Below are 20,246 nucleotides of genomic sequence, written 5' to 3' on the forward strand. Positions count from 1 at the left end.
AGCCACGCCCACCGTCTTCTCCGGGATCCCAAGACCGATTTCGCCCACACCCCTCCCTTCCTTTCCTTACGCACGCTGCGCGCGGACGTCGGCCTCTGACGTCGTCGCCTCAGCGCCGGCTCCCGGCCGGGCCGCGGCCGCCGACCGTTGAGCCGCCTGCTGAGCCGCCTGCTGAAGTCCCTCCCTCAGGAACCCCTCCGCCACCCTCCACCGCCGAACCGCTCTCGCGGCGGCGACCCATGTGGGGGTTCAGGCTCCTGCGGTCGCCGCCGTTGCTGCTCCTGCTGCCGCAGCTCGGAATCGGAAACGCCTCGTCCTGCTCTCAGGCCAGAACCATGAACCCGGGCGGCAGCGGCGGCGCGCGATGCTCCCTCTCGGCCGAGGTGCGCCGCCGTCAGTGCCTGCAGCTTTCCACCGTGCCTGGAGCCGATCCGCAGCGCAGCAACGAATTGCTCCTGTTGGCGGCGGCCGGGGAGGGACTGGAGCGGCAGGACCTCCCCGGGGACCCAGCGAAGGAGGAGCCGCAGCCGCCGCCCCAGCATCACGTCCTCTATTTCCCTGGGGATGTGCAGGTAACTCAGGGCCTGCCTGGGTATCTGTTCCTTCCTCTCGTGTATACGTACGCGGTCACTGATTCTTCCCTCGTGGCTGCTGCCTGGTTCCTTTCCTTGCCTGAACACACCCACACATTCACTGAGGGTGGCTCTTCCTCTACTCCACGAAATCCAAAACCGTGCCTTCCACGCCCTTGGCGCCCTTTGTCCATAGAACCCCATGGGGAAGGTGTCCGACGAGGGCTACGATCTCGAAAGAGCCAGCTGTCGGTCCAGGTTTCCAAGAGGCGGAATTTGAGACAGGGAGTGACACGCATCTTGTATATTTATTCTATAATTTGGTTTCTCAGAGGACCGTGTGTGTGTGTTGGGCAGGGGACATAGCGATGGCTTTCAAATTAAGTTAGCACGTAGTGTTTAGAAAACGATGGCAGTAATTAAACACCAAACAAACAAACATTACAAAGGTATGACACCCAGTAACCCTAAAAAAGAGTGGGGATGGGTGGAAGAAAAGGGACAATAATTATTAAGCATGTCAATGTTTTTATGCTCACCTCTTTTGTGCTTTTGCTTTTGCATGTTATGTTTATTATTTTACAGCTGCAGGTAAATATCCGTGGTTACGTTGCCCTGAAAACTGGGTCTTAATCTAACGTTGCATTATCTAATATGGTAGCCATTAGCCATATATGGCTATCTGAATTAATTAAAATTAATAAAACTAAAAATCCAGTTAGTCATATTAGCTGCATTTCAAGTGCTCAGTAGCTACAGATGGCTTGTGTGTGCTGTATTGGACAGCACAGATATATAGCATTATCATAGAAAATAATCCATCATCATAGAAAGTTCTAGACAGGTAAAGCTAGAATATAGCTAGGTATGTTTCTCTTTTTTGTTTTTTTGAGACAGAGTCTTGCTTAGTTGCCCAGGCTGGAGTGCGGTGGCGCAGTCTCGACTCACTGCAACCTCCGTCTCCCGGGCTCAAGTGATTCTCGTGCCTCAGCCTCCCGAGTAGCTGGGATTACAGGCATGCGCTACCACACTGGGCTAATTTTTGTATTTTTAGTAGAGATGGGGTTCCACCATGTTGGACAGGCTGGTCTCGAACTTCTGACTTCAAGTGATCTGCCCACCTTGGCCTCTGAAAGTGCTGGGATTATAGGTGTGAGCCACCGCACCCGGCCTACATGTGTTTCTTATACTATGAAACTACATTAGTTTATTTTCAAAATTGGTGCCTTAAAATGACATACTTAGAAACTGTGCTCTGAGTCAGATAATGATTAAGATATAGATATAGAGATATATATAGAGATATAGATATATATATATTCTCTTTTTTTTTCCAGTTTTTATTAGCAGTCAACTAAACCAGTCAATTAGAGGGCAAAAGAAAATAATATATATTATTTTATATATGTATTTTATATATTATATATATTATATTATATATTATATATTATATTATATATAAAATATATATTATATATTTATATTATATATAAAATATATATTATAATTTTTATATATATATAAAATATATATAATATATAAAATAAATATATAATATATTATATATAAAATAAATATATAATATATTATATATAAAATATAATATATATTTTTATAATATATATTATTTTCTTTTGCCCTCAAAACAATTGACTGGTTTAGTTGACTGCTAATAAAAACTGGAGGAAAAAAAAGAGAATAAAGAAAAAAAACAACTAGTACTTAGATTTAAGAGAAAAAAAAGTCACTTACTTACTTGGTGCCCTTGTGGCTCAGATTGGGAAAATAACGTGACATTTCCGACTATGACTGCCAGAATAATTTTGTGGAACAATTACTGCATGCATTCCTAAAATAATGATGATGATAATGATTACATTTATTGAGCACCTCCTAAGTGTTTTTAAAGTGTGCCAGCCAGGATATATAGTACAAGTCTTCAGAGGAAGTCTAAAAAGTCTTACATACAGTTTGAGGCCAGATTGCCTGGCTTTGAACCCTGCTTTAGAACTTTTTAGGTATAAAGTCCCTGGACAATTGTTACATCTCTCTGTGTTTCAGCTACTTCAACTACAAAATAAGAATAATAGTTTATAAGGTGTCAATGGAGATTAAATGTGTGGATACTAAATGAGTTCTGGTCCCTTCTTATCTCTCTGGTGACTTTAAAAATTATTGGAGTATCCCAGTCGTCTGTTCTTCCATGTTTCCTCTGTCTGTGTTCACTCTCTTCAGTCTCATGGCTTTACTCACTACCTGTACACTGACACCCCTCAACATTTATGTATCTAGCCTACACATATTCCCCAAACTTTAGGCCAACCAATTATATGCACGATTATTTCCTTTTGGATATTTAATAGATATCCTAAACCTAAAATCTCTGTATCTTTACCCCTATGCAGTCTTCCTCATGTCATTAATGGAAACTTTACCTTCTTAGTTGATCAAGATAGAAATCTTGAAGTCATCCATTAGAACTGTCTTTCATACCTCATTTCATCAAATCTAGTGGCTTTACCTTTTCAGTGTATCTAAAGTAATCAGAATAACCATTGAAAAATGTCAGTCAAATCATTCCACGTCTGCTCAAAACTGTGCAGTCACTTCCCATGTCACTCAGAGTAAGAGCCAGAGTCCTTCCTGTTAATATCCTGTCCTGCAAGCCTTTTCATTATTTCTATCTTTTCCCACCCTGTTACCTATCTGACTTGGTCTCCTTTTTCTGTTTACTCTTCTCCAGCCTCTCTGGCTTTCTTGGTGTTGCTCAAACATGTCAGGCACATTATACCTAAAAAGCTTTCTGTAAACTGCCTGGAACAGCCTTCCAAGTAGATGACTTGTAGGTTTATTACCTCACCTCTTCCAGGTCTGCTCAAGACTCTGCCTCTCTGAGGCCTTTTCTGACCATCCTGTTTAATAATCATAGTATATATAGGCTTCCTATCAACTTTTTTTCTTTATTTTTACCCATTGCATTTACTATACTAGTTTTCGTTTTGAGTTTTGTTTGCCTTCTGCCACTAAAATATAAGCTTACGTCTGTTCACCAATACAATCTGTGATGCTTGAGAGTTGCATGTTGTAGGTGTGCAGTAGATGACTTGTATAAATGAGTATTTTTTAGTTGCTTTGAACAATGCATGAAATACTTGAAATGTGTTGGCTATTTTATAAAATGCTGTTAGGCTGATTTCTTCATCTGTATTTTTGTACTTGATTCTTTTGAGCCTAATATCTATCCTTATGAACTTTTCGCTGCTGAGTACAGCCCATCTTTTTATTGTGTTGATGCTTTTAGAATGCCTATAGACATTCTATTTTCTTTATTTATTTTCTTTTATTACTATTTTTTACAGAGACAGGGTCTCACTATGTTGCCCACTCCTGTGTTCAAGTGATCCTCCTGCCTCAGCCTTTTAAAGTGTTGGGATTACAAGCATGAGCCACCACACCTCGCTGAGCATTCTTGTTATAGCTTTATTCTTAATTTGAATAAATATTGAACAGAATAGGGCTAAACAGAATTTTGTAAGATAGTATTAGAAGCTTTGCCTATCTTTTTTTTTTTTTTCCCCTTGAGATGGAGTCTTGCTCTGTTGCCCAGGCTGGAGTGCAGTGGCGTGATCTTGGCTTACTGCAACCTCCACCTCCCAGGCTCAAGCGATTCTCCTGCCTCAGCCTCCTGAGTAGCTGGGACTACAGGAGCGTGCCACCACGCCTGGCTAATTTTTCTTTTTTTTGTATTTTTAATATAGATGGGGTTTCACCATGTTGACCAGGCTGGTCTCAAACTCCTGACCTCAGGTGATCCTCCCACCTCAGCCTCCCAAAGTGCTGGGATTATAGATGTGAGCCACCGCACCTGGCCTGAAGCTTCACCTATCTTGATACTGTTTCATTATTTGGTGTTTGTTAATTGGAACTGGTTTTTCATATGATTTTAAGTCCTCTTAATTCCTATTAACTTCTTGATGTTCCTTTTGCAGTCATGTTTAGTTGTATGTCCTTTTTAAAAATTCTGTACTTGTCCTTTATCATTTGAATTACAAGAAAGCTAAGGCCATATATATTAGTCCATTCTCACACTGCTAATAAAGACATACCCGAGGCTGGGTAATTTATAAAGGAAAGAGGTTTAATTGAATCAGTTCCACAGGGCTGGGAGGCCTCAGGAGACTTACAATCATGGCAGAAGGGGAAGCAAATGTGTCCTTCTTCACATGGCAAGAGGAGGGAGAAGAATGAGACCGAAGGTGGGGAAGCCCCTTATAAAACCATCTCATGAGAACTCACTCAGTATTATGAGAACAGCATGAAGGTAACCTGCCCCATGATTCAGTTACCTCCCACTGGGTCCCTCTCACAACACATGGGGATTATGGGAACTACAATTCAAGATGAGATTTGGATGGGGACACAGCCAAACCATATCATTCCACCCCTAGCCCCTCCCAAATTTCATGTCCTTACATTTCAAAACATAACCATGCCCTTCCAACAGTTCCCCAAAGTCTTAACTCATTGTAGCATTAACTCAAAAGTCTAAGTCCAAGTTTCATCTGAGACAAGGCAAGTCCCTTCCACCTATGAACCTGTAAAATCAAAAGCAAGTTAGTTACTTCCTAGATACAATGGGGATACAGGCATTGGGTAAATACAGCCATTCCAAATGGGAGAAATGGACCAAAACAAAGGGGCTACAGGCCCCATGCAGGTCCGAAATCCAATAGGACAGTCATTAAACCTTAAAGTTCCAAAATGATCTCCTTTAACTCCATGTCTCATATCTAGGTCACACTGATGCAAGAGGTGGACTCCCATGGCCTTGGGCAGCTCCACCCCTGTGGCTTTGCAGGGTACAGCCCCCCTCCAGGCTGCCTTCATGGCTGGTGTTGAGTGTCTGTAGCTTTTCTAGGCACACGGTGCAAGCTGTTGGTTTATCTACTGTTGTGGGGTCTGGTTGATGGTGGCCCTTTTCTCACAGCTCCACTAGGCAGTGCCCCAGTAGGGAAGTGTAGAGCCCCACATTTCTTTTCCATACTGCCCTGGCAGCAAACTTCTGCCTGGACATCCAGGTGTTTTCATACATCCTCTGAAATCCAGGCAGAGGTTCCCCAACCTCAATTCCTTACTTTTATGCACCCACAGGCCCAACATCACATGTAAGCTGCCAAGGCTTGGGCTTGCACACTCTGAAGCAACAGCCTGAGCTATCCGTTGGCCCATTTTAGCCACGGTGGGACACAGGGCACCAAGTTTCAAGACTGCACAAAGCAGCGAGGGCCTGGGCCCAGCCCACAAAACCATTTTTTCCTCTTAGGCCTCTGGGCCTGTGATGGTAGGGGCTGCCCTGAATATCTGTGACATGCCCTGGAGACATTTTTCCCATTATCTTGGTGATGAACATTTGGCTCCTCGTTACTTATGCAAGTTTCTGCAGGCTGCTTGAAATTCTCCTCAGAAAATGGGTTTTTCTTTTTTATAGCATTGTCAGGCTGCAAATTTTCCAAACTTTTATGTGCTACTTCCCATTTACATATAAGTTCCAATTTCAAACCATCCCTCTCAAGGTCAAAGTTCCACAGATCTCTGGGGCAGGGGCAGAATGTTGCCAGTGTCTTTGCTAAACCATAACAAGAGTGACCTTTGCTTCAGTTCTAAAAAGTTTATTATCTCTGTCTGAGACCAATGCAGCCTAGACTTCATTATCCAAATCACTATCAGCATTTTGGTCAAAGCCATTCAACAAGTCTCTAGGAAGTTCCAAACTTTCCCACATTTTCCTGTTTTCTTCTGAGCCCTACAGACTGTTCCAACCTCTGCCTGTTACCCAGCTCCAAAGTTGCTTCCACATTTTTGGGTATCCTTATAGCAGCACCCCACTCTCTGCAGTACCAATTTACTGTATTAGTCCATTCTCATGCTGCTAGAGACATACCCAAGACTAGGTAATTTATAAAGCAAAGAGGTTTAATTGGCTCACAGTTCCACAGGGCTGGGGGTGCCTCTGAAAACTTACAGTCATGGTGGAAGGGGAAGCAAACATGCCCTTCTTCATATGGTGGTAGGAAAGAGAATGAGAGCAAAGAGGGGGATGAGCCCCTTATAAAACCATCTTGTAAAAACTCACTGTCACCAGAACAGCAGGAAGGTAACCGCCCCATGATTCAATTACCTTCCATCAGGTCCCTCCCATGTGGGGATTATGGGAACTACAATTCAAGATGAGATTTTGGTGGGGACACAACCAAACCATATATCCATAGTATTTTGTATTTCTTTAGGTACCTATGTTTTTCTTATCTAGCAATAATGATTTTGAAGGGTGATCAGGATTTTTTTAAAGTAGGTGCTTTCCATTTTGAGTTATCTTTTTAAAGCCTTGGGTATATAATTATATGTATCCGCTTTATTTTATTGTATTTTAATTTATTTATTATCATTATATTTTCAGACGGAGGCTTCCTCTGTTGCCCAGGCTGAAGTGCAGTGGTACAATCTCGGCTCACTGCAACCTCCGTCTCCCGGGTTCAAGCAATTCTTGTGCCTCAGCCTCCTGAGTAGCTGGGATTACAGGTGTGTGCCACCACGCCTGGCTAATTTTTGTATTTTTAGTAGAGACGGGGTTTCACCATGTTGGTCAGGCTGCTCTCGAACTCCTGACCTCAAGTGATCTGCCCGCCTGGGCCTCCCAAAGTGCTGGGATTACAGGTGTGAGCCACTGTGCCCGGCCCTTGTATTTTAAGTAAGAGTACAATTTTGTGAATTTTGACAAGTGTTGGAATTATGTAACCACCAAAATCATGTTGTAGAGTATCTCCATTATCCTAAAAAGTACCTCCGTGCTCCTTTATGGTCAGTTTTCTTTTCCCAACCACTAACCTGCTTTCTTTCACTATGGTTTTTGCTTTTTCTAGAATTTTGTTTATTTGTCATATAGTGTGTAGTCTTTTGTGTGTGACTGTTTCACTATTTAATACTTTTGAAATTCATCCATATTGTTACCTGTATCTGTAGTTTTTTTCATTTTTCTTTTTTTTTGAGACAGGGTCTCGCTCTGTCACCTAGGCTGAAATGCAGTGGCGTGATCATGGCTCACTGCAGCCTCAACCTCCCAGGCTCAAGCGATCCTCCTACCTTAGCCTCTCAAGTAGCTGGGACTTACAGGCATGCACAATCACACCTGGCTAATTTTTAAAATTTTTCGTAGAAACGAGGGTCTCATTAGGTTGCCTAGGCTGGTCTCAAACCCCGGGGTTTAAGTGATCCTCCTGCCTTGGCCTCCCAAAGAGCTGGGATTGCAGGCGTGAGCCACTGTGCCCAGCCAGTAGTCTGTTCCTTTTATTTACAGAGTAGTATTCTATGTATGGATATATACTTTGTTTATCCATTCAGCAGTTCATAAACATTTGAGTTATTTCCAGTTTTAACTCTTTAAAAGTTTTGCTTTCCTAAAGGTTAGGATCTATAGACGATCATGCCCTAAGTGGTGTCTCCTGGTCATGTGCCTTGGAGCTTCCTGTGCTTTATCAGGCAGCTCTCTTAGGCTGGACCCTGTTCTGGTCATTCTAGCCTGCTTACTTCAGATGTGCACTTTATGTTTATAATAAACAGAAATTTATTTAGCTCATGATTCTGGAGGTTAGGAGGGGCCTACATCTGGTGAGGGCCTTCTTGCCCTGTCATCTCATGGTGGAAGGCAGAAGGGCAAGAGAGCACTAGGGAGTGGACGAGGGGAAGGAGAAGCCAAATTCATCCTTTTATCAAGAACCATTAATCCATTCATGAGGGCAGAGCCCTTGTGACCTAATCACCTCTTAAAGATCCCACCTCTAGTCATAGTTGCTTTAGGGATTAAGTTTACAAAACATGAACTTTGGCGGACACATTCAAACCATAGCAGAAGTTCACTCTGCTCTAAGGGCAGAACACTTAGTTTGAATATCATTTGTCTACCAACTCTTAGAGACACATGTCAAGATTTCCTAAAAATCCATTGTTCGTTACTTCAATAGCAGTTTGGAGTGGGTCTCTGAGTTTTTGCAGGTCAGCAAGCATCTAACTGGAGTAGTAGGCATTCTTTAAACTCTCAAGAGATTCTCTTGTGGCCTGCCTCACTGGGGATGAGAAGCATGGCCTTTCACCCCTTACCTCTTATGGGGATAGTAGTGCATTGCATTCCCAACTAGGATGAAAACTATCTTGAAAGAAATCTCTCTCTTTCCTTAGTCTTTAACCTTTTCTGTAGATTGGCCGTGGGTAACAGCCTCGGTTGCAGAACCAGTTTGGGCTACCTCTTAGTAACTCCTAGAGGGGTGTCTGGTGCCTCTTTTTAGAATATGAAAGTGTGTTTCCATTGTTCTCAGATCTGGGCTTTGACACACAGTAATGATTCCATCTTTACATTTTACTGCATACAGTTCCTTAGAATAAGGATTCTCCTTCCTCTAATCGTGGAACCTGGGGCTAATCAAGGAAAATATCATGTTTCTAGATTTAGAGCACCTTCTATGTGGTAGAACTAAACTGAGAGTCATAAAATCTAGGTTCATTTTGGCTCATTAACTAAATAAATATATAAATAACTGTAGTTTCCAGGACCTCAGCTTCCTTAACTATAAAAAGGATTTAGATGAGCCCTTCGAGATGTAAGTGCCTATGATTTCATGATAATTGGATATATCATTAATTATAAAATAATTGCACAGAAAGCAATAGCAGAATCCATAAAAAGTCAAATGATGGGCCGGGCGCGGTGGCTCACGCCTGTAATCCCAGCACTTTGGGAGGCCGAGGCGGTGGATCACGAGGTCAGGAGATGGAGACCATCCTGGCTAACATGGTGAAACCCCATCTCTACTAAAAATACAAAAAATTAGCCGGGCATGGTGGCGCGTGCCTGCAGTCCCAGCTACTCGGGAGGCTGAGGCAGGAGAATGGCGTGAACCCGGGAGGCAGAGGTTGCAGTGAGCCGAGATCTTGCCACTGCACTCCAGCCTGGGGGACAGAGCCTGAGGCTCCCTCTCAAAAAAAAAAAAAAAAAAAGTCAAATGATGGCCTTCTAGGAATTAGTATTTTTTTTTTTTTTTTTTTTTTTTTTTTGAGGTGGAGTCTTGCTCTGTTACCCAGGATGGAGTGCAGTGGCGCGGTCTTGGCTCACTGCAACCTCCACCTCCTGGGTTCAAGCGATTCTTCTGCCTCAGCCTCCCGAGTAGCTGTGACTATAGGCACGCGCCACCATGCCTGGCTAATTTTTGTATTTTTAGTAGAGACGGGGTTTCACCATGTTGGCCAGGATGGTCTCCCATCTCCTGACCTCGTGATCTGCCTGGCTCGGCCTCCCAAAGTGCTGGGATTACAGACGTGAGCTACTGTGCCCGGCCTGGGAATTAGTATTTTTAACATATATGGCAAACTACTAATATTAGTGAAATATAACTTAGGAAGGAATTGAACATCATAGTGGGAAAATTATCACAGGACATGAACAGAAAATTAACAAAAGAAAAATGAAAACTGCCAGTTAACAATGTTTAACCTGATTGGGAATCAAAACATGCAAATTAAATCAAAAGTAAGATATCATTTTATCATAGTAGCAAGGATTTTAAAAAATTGATGCTAATAGCCATTAGCATTAAGGATGGGTAAAGATGTGGGAAAATAAGCACTCTTTTATGTTTCCAGTGAAAGTGTAAATTGGTATTAACCTTAGATGTCTAACAATTATGATGCAAATCTGTATTGATATGGAACCATGCCTATAATATATTTTTAAGTGAAAACTATGTATAAGCTTATTGCTTGTTGGGGGAGAAGAATGCTTCCTTGTATACATACTTGTATATGTGTATGCTAGAGAAAACTGGACTGCTAGACATCAGAATTTTAATGATTATTTTTAATTGGTTATATGGATGATTTTTCTATCTTACCTGTACCTTTGTATATAGAATTTTTGTAGTATTTACTAGTTTTTATTTTTAAATAGAGAAAATGTGCATGTTGCTAAAAGTTCAGATTATTTACGGTTTTACATTGAAAAGTAATTCTTTCACCCCATTCCCTCCAGTTGCCCATTTCCCTTCCCCAAGGCTGCCACTGTTATTTATATATATATATATATATGCTTTTATATATATATATATGCTTTTATATATATATATATATGCTTCCAGAGACATTCTATACTTATGTGTTTTTTTCCTTATTCTTTTTCTTTTTTTTTTGAGGCAAGGTCTGACTCTATTGTCAAGGCTGCAGTACAGTGGCAAAATCTCAGCTCACAGCAACCTCCACCTCCTGGGCTCAAGCCATCTTCCCACTTCAGCCTCCCGAGTAGCTGGGACTACAGGGGCACACCACCACACCCTGCCAATTTTTGTTGTTGTTGTTTTTTGTAGAGACAGGATTTCACATGTTGCTCATGCTGGTCTCAAACTCAAGCGGTTTGCCTGCCTCTGCCGCCCAAAGTGCTGAGATTATAGGCGTGAACCGCCGCCCCCAGCCTCAGGCTTTTTTTAAAAATACAAATGGTTGCATAGTGTACTGGATTTTTTAGTCCTTATTTTACAACCCATAGGAGTACTCATAGAGCTGCCTCATTCTTTTGAAGCAGAAATAAATATCCTTATACATATTTATTTATGCATATATGTAAGTATATCAATGAGATAAATTTCTCGAAGAATTACTAGGTCAAAAGGAAGGTGTATTTAAAACTGATAGATACTGTATATCACCATTAGAAATAAGGAAAACTCACACCATTTATCTTATTTTTCTCTCACCTTCTATATCCAATCCATTTGCAAATCCTGTTGACTGTACCTCCAAAATAAATTCAGGACTTGACCACTTCTACTCTGGTTCAACCCACCTTCTCTTATCAGGATTATATTTCAGTAGCCTTTTAACGGTCTCCTTGCATCAGCTATTGCCCCTTCATTATTAGGAGCCAGAGTAATATTTTCAAAGCATATATCAGCCCTTGGCTCCAGATCCTTTCAGAGCAAAAGCCGAAGTCTTTGTGGTGTCTTAAAAAGCCTGATCAGCACCTCTCCTTTTCCCCAAACCATCTCTCTGCCCTCCTTTGTGATCACATTTGCTACTGTTGACTCCTCTGGAGCCACACTGACCTCATTGCTGTGTCTGGGTTATGTCCAGCAAGCTCCCACCTCAGGGCGTTTTGCAGTTGCAGTTCCTTCTGCCTGAAATACCCACGTGGTTCACTCTCTGAGTTCCTTCAGGTCCTTTCAAACTATCACTTTATTGGAGAAGCCTTTCCTGACCATTCTGTGTTAAGCAATAATTTTCCACCTGTATTCCTTTTCTCCTGCTTTATTATGTTCCGTTGTACTTACCAACATCTAATATATATATTTTTTGAAATGTTTCCAAGCTATAAGTCTAATATGTTTTGAACTGTCCAATATCGTAGCCACTAATCACTTGTGGCTATTGACTACTTAAAATGTTGTTAGTCTACTTGAGGTACTAAATTTAATAGAGGAACTAAATTTGTAACTGTAATTTCGGTTAATTTAAATGTATATTAAATAACGGATACCCAGTTCAGTTAATGGAAAAACTTTTAAGTATATTTGGAACAAGTTGGGTATGTGAGTTTACTTTTTCAGCTGTAAATTTTATGAGATTCAAATTCAGATCAAGTATTTCTGATGAAAATTTAGCATCCAAATTGAGATGTACTATAAGTACGAAATACACACTGGATTTCAAAGACTTAGGAAGGAAAAAAGAATGTTAAGAATCCTCCAGTAATTTTTAATATTGGTTACATGTTGAGATTGTGATATTTTGGATATATTTAGCTCAAAAAAGAAATGATTAAAATTAGTTTCACCTGTTAACTTTTTACTTTTTAAAATCTGGCACTTGAAAATTTTAAATGTGGCTCATGTTTTATTTCTGTTGGACAGTGCTGCTCTATTTATTTGTGGAGTTGTTTATTGTGTATCTCTGCAGTAGAATGTGAGCTCCATGTGAACAAGGGTTTAGTCTGTTTTGCTCCCTGCCCAACTGGTAGGTATCCAGTAAATTTTATAGAACAAATGAATAAATTTGAATGAATCGCCTCCCTTTTAAAAAAAAGTCAGTATGAGTAAAATTAAAAGGAAAACAATTTATATGCACATCCTAGGACCTAAACAAAAAGTTGTGGTTAGTATATATAGAATGCTTATAAATAAGGTGTAAATACAAAAGGGCAAAGGAGGCTGGGTATGGTGACTCATGCCTGTAATACCAATACTTTGGGAGAATGAGGTAGGATGGTTTAGCCCAGGAGTTTGAGACCAGCCTGTGCAACAAAGTGAGACCTTCTCTCTACAAAGAATAAAAACGTTAGCCACATGTGATGATATGCACCTGTGGTCCCAGCTACTCCGGAGGCTGAGGAGGGAGGATTGCTTGAGCCTGATAGGTCAAGGCTGCAGTGAGCCATAATCATGCCACTGCACTCCAGCCTGGATGACAGAGATCCTGTCTCACACAGAAAATGGGGAATGAGGGGCAAAGGATATGAATAGGCAAGAATAGAAATCCAGACTTAAATTACAAATATTCTTTGACCCAGTTTTTCCATATCTAGGAATTTAAGGCTATAATCACAGATGTGTACAAAGAGTTTTCTATAATGTTTATTGCAGCCTTGTGTATAATACTAAATCTGAAATTGAACATAGTGTTCAGGTTGCTAGAGAAATCCAAAGAGGGAGGGGTATAGAATGGCAACTTAGGGAAATATTTTAAGATTCTATGTTGGTCAAAAAGTCTATCTAGTGAACCAAATTTATATTTTCAGTTGATGTGTTAGGAAAATTGATTATATGTATATGCTAAATAAAATTTGTTAAACATACCTATAACCTTTCAAAATTAAATTTCTAAAAACTTTTTACTGTTTCATGTAGGTATAACTTACTTCCTTGTCTCTTGATAGATTTCAGGCTTAAACTGAAGAAGTAATTGGTTCAAAAATCTTATTACTAGAAAGTAATGACAAATTTATAGTTTTCATTTCTAGTGTACATTAATCATAGGTCATTGTAACATCCTTTCTCCACAATAAAAATGGAAACTATTTTGTGGAAATCATTTTATGTAAATATGTATTTAATACTTATTTCATCTTTCTTACCTTTCAGAATTACCATGAAATTATGACTCGTCATCCTGAGAATTATCAATGGGAAAACTGGAGTCTAGAAAATGTTGCTACCATTTTAGCCCACCGGTTCCCCAATAGTTATATTTGGGTGATAAAATGTTCCCGAATGCATTTGCACAAATTCAGCTGCTATGACAATTTTGTGAAAAGTAACATGTTTGGTGCCCCAGAACACAATACTGACTTTGGAGCTTTTAAGCACCTTTATATGTTATTAGTTAATGCTTTTAATTTAAGTCAGAATAGTTTATCAAAGAAAAGTTTGAATGTTTGGAATAAGGACTCCATAGCATCTAACTGTAGATCCAGTCCTTCTCATACTACGAATGGTTGCCAGGGAGAAAAAGTGAGGACCTGTGAAAAATCTGATGAGTCTGCCATGAGTTTTTATCCACCATCACTAAATGACGCATCTTTTACTTTGATTGGATTCAGTAAAGGTTGTGTTGTTTTGAATCAGTTGCTTTTTGAATTGAAAGAAGCCAAGAAAGACAAGAACATAGATGCTTTTATCAAAAGCATAAGAACAATGTATTGGCTGGATGGTGGTCATTCTGGAGGAAGCAATACTTGGGTTACTTATCCAGAAGTCTTGAAAGAATTTGCACAAACAGGAATTATCGTTCACACTCATGTAACACCTTACCAAGTACGTGATCCAATGAGATCTTGGATTGGAAAGGAGCACAAGAAATTTGTTCAGATACTTGGGGATCTTGGTATGCAGGTGACTAGCCAAATTCATTTTACAAAGGAAGCTCCTTCCATAGAGAATCACTTCAGGGTTCATGAAGTATTTTGAGATTACAGGTATATTAATGAACTTGTTCAGTGGAAGAACATAAGCACTTTTGAGTGTTATAAATTCAGATAATGGGATGTAATTCATAGCTGCATTGTCAGTTTTGGGGTATGGGGGGAGGCACACATTCCTAAAATGTGAGTGTAATGTGCAATAGTATTTTTTGCTTGTGAATGTGAGCAGTTATTAATTTGGATTGAGTTAGAATTAGTTAATTTGAAATCTAACAAGGTGGTTTGTAATAATGCTGAGGAGATATAAGACCCTTAAAATGAAAGTTACAACATTGTTCTTATAAAAGGTAACTAAAATTGTTACTGTTGGAAATAACTGATTTTCTGAGTAATGTTTTAAACTAATTTGGTGACATTTTAACAGTAATTAGCTATTTTGAGTGGAAATATTTTCATTTCTCTTCAAACAAAAGCAAAGGTACGATGCTGTTTTCTATCATTTTGGAATAACTGCACCCTGCCTCTTGTGTTTTTGTAAACTCCTTGACTCATTCTTTAATGTGTCACCAAGTACTTTTCTCATGAGAGTCAACATATATTTGTTTCCAAATGTCCACAAGTGTACAATAGTGTAAAGGTGGTTTTTAAAAACATAGCCAGGTGTGGTGGCACGTGCCTTTAGTTCCAGCTACTTGGGAGGCTAAGGCAGGAGGATTGCTTGAGCCCAGGCTGTGTGGTTCACCATGATTGTGTTTGTGACTAGCTACTGCACTCCAACCTGGGCAACATAGTGAGACTTCATCTCTAAAACAAAAAAAAAACAAAATTACACTTAAGCACTATTGTTTAATTTTTAATTGTCAGTTTATCATTATTTTGGATAAGACATTCTGGGGTTTCTTGAATCTTGTCCAAAAACCAGTTGTTTTGGAAAATTGCTTTAAATTGAGCATATTTATGTATATTGGATAAAAATGTACTACAGAGCAAATTTCAAAATTTTCATTATATCAGTCTTTGAAAGGATCAACTTGGATAAAATAAATATATAATGCTCTATTTGTTAGAGCTCTATTAAAAAGGAAACAGATTCCATAGATCTAAGTCAATGTTTCTCCAGAAGCATGATTTTGTCTGCCAAAAGAAAATAGCTCTCTTTGGCCAAAATGCAAAATTACATTGCTATAAGAAAAGTTACAAGGGAAAGTTTGAAGACACAAATGATTTAATTTTGGCTCAAAAACTGAATTTGCTTAACACTGCTACATAATTTGGGTGAAGTTTCCTTCTGCCCGTTTTTCTTGACCTAGATAAATACACTTTGAGAAATCCAGATCTAATGAATGTCAACCAACATTGACATTGTAATTGGGTGATTACAATAAAAGGTGAGCAGTTTGTTGTTTATTAATAATTAGCTTTTGCAGGTAATGAAATAGCAGGGAAGTAACATGCTGTTTTAGGACTAAAAAAAAAAAAAAAAAGACACTGAAGCTTAATACCTTAATGACCCAGAAGACCTAGATTTATAAAGCCATATAGAATAAAAATGTTAATTTCTTGGTTTCTTCCCAGAATTATATTTTAATGACTCCATAAATACATTCCAAATATTCAGAGACTCATGAGAAAGGATTCTTAACAAATGTTTAAAAATAACATCTCTTTTTGGTGTTTTAACACTTAATTTTATAAACTGCAGAACAGCATCTCTAAATGGCTTTTTTTTTTTTTTAAAGACAAAGTAGTATTATGTTGCTTCAGTTTCTTTAAATACCTCCTGTTTCTTTTGAGACCAAAAATTCCCATCAAGGAAATAAATCAGCCTGAGTTTAACATTTTACATATTACATTGCCTTTAAGCACTATGATTGGATGGCTTTTTTTCTATTTGTTTAATAATCCTTGGTTAAATTCACATGTATCTAAAGTAAAATAGCTGAGTTACTGAATTCTATAAGGGGAAGAAAAAGCATTTATTTTCACGATTAACTGAAATGGAAAAGTAAGACATTTAGCAGAATAATTCATTTAAAAATAATTTTTAAAAATCAGACATTTAAAAATCTAGGTTGTCTATCCAGTATGTGAATGCTTAATTATAATTGTTACATGTTGAATGGGTATTAAGAGTAACTCACCAGGTACACAAAACTGCCATCATAGCAAAATGAGACAGTGTTGAAAAGAAAAAATATTTTCTGGAATGAAAATATATTCAAGTTGATCCATATTCAGATGTTTTCTGTTTAATACTTCAGATTGGTCCTTTGTCCACATTTGTTTAAAACTTATTGTAATGTTAATTTATACTTTTGGATTGTGCCTTTGTCATGAGTTGAGAAAAGTAGTCCTACAAATAATGTGAAAGTTGTTACCACCACAGCATGAATGTATAATTGTATTAAAATTGATCATCCACAGAAGTTTGGATGTGCTTTATATTTATTAGCATTGTTAAAACTTCAGATTATTTATAAAGGAAGCCATTTCTCCACCCTGCTAAGTTGGGTTTGTATACAGTAAGTCCTCACTTAACATATCAGTAGGTTCTTGGAAACTGGGACTTGAAGCAAACCGATATAACAAAACCAATTTTTTTCTCATCATTGTTTTAACTAGATGACAACGAACAAAACGTTGAGGACCTGCTGTTTGTCCTTTTTTGTTTAAAGTCACAGATTCTAAAAGAACCTATGCACATTAAGTGAGGACTTACTGTACATCTTTTCATTATCCTCCATGTCTTTTCAAATGAGCAACTTTGAACCTTTTTTGTACAAATACATATCTTCTCCCTTTAAAATTGCTCCATAAAAATTTGCACTATATCCACTTCTTTTATTGGATTTCATAGAGAACAAAACCTCTAACAAGTTCATCCTTTTCTCTTTTCTGTGCTAATCATCTCAGGGACTTGTAGTCCTTTAGCTTCTTACAAGACTTGGTTAGGGTATGGTGTAATCTATTTTTCATTTCATTCATGTACTATCTAAGTAACCACCAAAGTCAAGGAGGGTCTAGGCAATGAGGATATAGGACAGACAATACAAAGTCCCAGCATGTTGGTATAGAAATGTTTAATACATTAAATCTTATGAGGTAAAATACAAAAGGTAGTATTCATAAAAGAGCTATTTTGTTTTATTTCACTTGAAGTTCTTTCTTTAAGAGAAAAACATAAGAGGAGATATAGACAGACCTCATCTGTAAACTCATGTTGCTCTTTACAAAGGAAGAGACCCAGCAGCTTTTAAGCCAGTTAGTGGTAGAGACAGGCAAGAGTCACCAAAAAAGGTCATTTTAGTATTCTGTTTAATGGAACTTAGACTACATCGTGGGGTTGGGGGAGGGGGAGGGATAGCATTAGGAGATATACCTAATGTAAATGACGAGTTAACGGGTGCAGCACACCAACATAGCACATGTATACATATGTAACAAACCTGCACGTTGTGCACGTGTACCCTAGAACTTAAAAGTATAATAAAAAAATAAATAGTGACTACAACTTAGGTATATTTAAGACACCCAAAAACTTGTGGCTTGTATGCTTGAAACAAGACTAAGGTAACACCAGAGATGTGTGGGTGACTGCCAATCTATGTTAGTTCCTCCTGACTACATCTATTTTTTAGCACTGGGGAAAGGAGTCACAGCAGCACAGTTCCAATTCCATCCAGGCCTGCCTTCCAGCTTCCTGCATTTTTTTTTTTTTTTTGTCAACTCCTTTGATGTCTGTTGGCAACTTCTTATAGGTGATAGAAAAGCCGCCTTACTAAGGTTCTTTCCAAATGTTCACATAGCTGCTGTTCAAAAGGATGAAGGATACAAATTAAGTTTTGTTGACTTTGTTTCCTTTGTTTTGGTATTTTATCAAAGTGAGTTAGAAATTAATTACAGGACAAATAGAATTCTAATGTATTCAAATACCAAGACAAATAATGTTATGAAATGCTAATAATTACACTCTGTTTAGTTTTTTTTTTTTGAGACAGGTCTCCCCATGTTGCCCAGGCTGAACTTGAACTCCTGGCTTCAAGCACTCCTCCTGCCTCAGCCTCCCAAGATGCTGGGACTACAGGTGTGGACCACCACTCCCCAGCTCTGCATATAATTTTTTTTTTTTTTTTTGAGACAGGGTCTCACTCTGTCACCCAGGCTGGAGTGCAGTTGCACAATTCCAGCTCACTGCAACCTGCACCTCCCAGGCTCAAGTGATCCTCCTATCTTAGCCTCCTGAGTAGCTGGGACTACAGGCGCACACCACCACAGCCAGCTAATTTTTTGTGGTTTTGGTAGAGACAAGGTTTTGCCATGTTGCCCAGGCTGGTCTCGAACTCCTGAGTTCAGATGATCCACCCACCTCAGTGCATATAGTATTTTTAAAATGTATTTTGAAAGGATAATGTGAACAAAAGTCCAAATAATACAAAACTGTAGATTCTAATCAGCCCACCTAATTGAACCTCTTCTTGGAGGCATAACTATCACTGGTTTCTCGTGCATCCTTAGAGATAATTATATGCATATGCAAATAAGATGTTCACACACCACATACCTTGTTTTACACAAATGGCAGTACAGTTTCAAATATGTTTTTCATGTAACATTTAATTTTTATATTTTTAGTAGAGACGCGGTTTTACCATGTTGGCCAGAATGGTCTTGATCTGACGTCGTGATCTGCCCACCTCGGCCTCCCAAAGTGCTGGGATTACAGGCATGAGCCACGGCACCTGACCCACCATTACTTTTATTTTGAATCTTGTCTGTGTAGCAAGCAGTGCAGTGAGAAATTTTGTTGGCAGAGGAAAAAAATTCCTTTTTGCATCAGGTCAAGCCCCCAAACTAGCCAAAGAAAAGCTGTGTAATCTATTCAGAAGTACTGGAGATGTGCTGCACATTAGGGAGAAAGAATGAAGAATTACTGGTCACAACTAATCCTGGTTTCTATCACCCATAGCTATGTGAACCCAGACAATCATTAAGCAATCTGGGTTGGTTAGATGGCTTCTAAGATCTCTTTCAATAAAAAAGTTCTAAGATTCAGAATTCCTGAGAAGTTGCAGCTAACATACACTGTATAATATTTTATACATTAAAAACAAACATCTCATTTGGTCTTAACCCAGTAGGAAGAAAAGATTAAAATATTTTGTATTTGAAATAAACAGACCCTAATATTAATTATGACCAGGGAAATAATTTTAAAACATCCCAAAGGAAAGTTCTCTAACTTTTTAAATATTATAAATTAATACTGCAACAGGAGCTACCTCAAATCTCTCAACAAAGACGGAATATAATTAAATAGAAGAACTAGCACCAGTTATCAACTATGTGCCTGCCCTTGAACTCTCTGCATTTTTGTAGTTCTGTTTTAAAGATGAGGAAAATAAGCTTCATAGATAAATGTTATTTTGTCTAAGGTCATCCAGTTTGCTTCTCCATTAAACAATCAATTAAGATGACTATTCAGTGCACAAACTGTAATCTGTTTTATTAATACTTCCAAGTTTTCTACATGACTCTGGATTTATACTTTGTATCAATTCTCTTGCTGGTTAAGAAAAAAAACAAGATTTATTAAAAACTGACCATAAATATTGTGTAAACTAAGGGGAGTTTTGTCTTTTTCCTTACTGAAGGACAAGGAATCAGTAAAGAAGTTCTTTGCTTAATGAAGATCAAAATCTGGTAATTAAATTTGGCTAATATAA

At 38.8% G+C, this 20,246-nt stretch overlaps 1 protein-coding gene across 1 annotated transcript; it reads left to right on the forward strand.

The window, feature by feature from the left end:
• The first annotated feature begins 47 nt into the window (after window positions 1–47).
• Window positions 48–16,949, forward strand: C13H2orf69 (chromosome 13 C2orf69 homolog). The gene is made up of 2 exons (XM_008974290.4): window positions 48–572; window positions 13,745–16,949. Exons 1-2 carry the CDS (start codon window positions 240–242, stop codon window positions 14,567–14,569), a joined length of 1,158 nt encoding a protein of 385 aa, XP_008972538.3. The 5' UTR covers window positions 48–239; the 3' UTR covers window positions 14,570–16,949.
• Window positions 16,950–20,246: the final 3,297 nt, after the last annotated feature.

Source organism: Pan paniscus, chromosome 13, assembly GCF_029289425.2.
Source record: "Pan paniscus chromosome 13, NHGRI_mPanPan1-v2.0_pri, whole genome shotgun sequence".
NCBI lineage: Eukaryota > Metazoa > Chordata > Mammalia > Primates > Hominidae > Pan > Pan paniscus.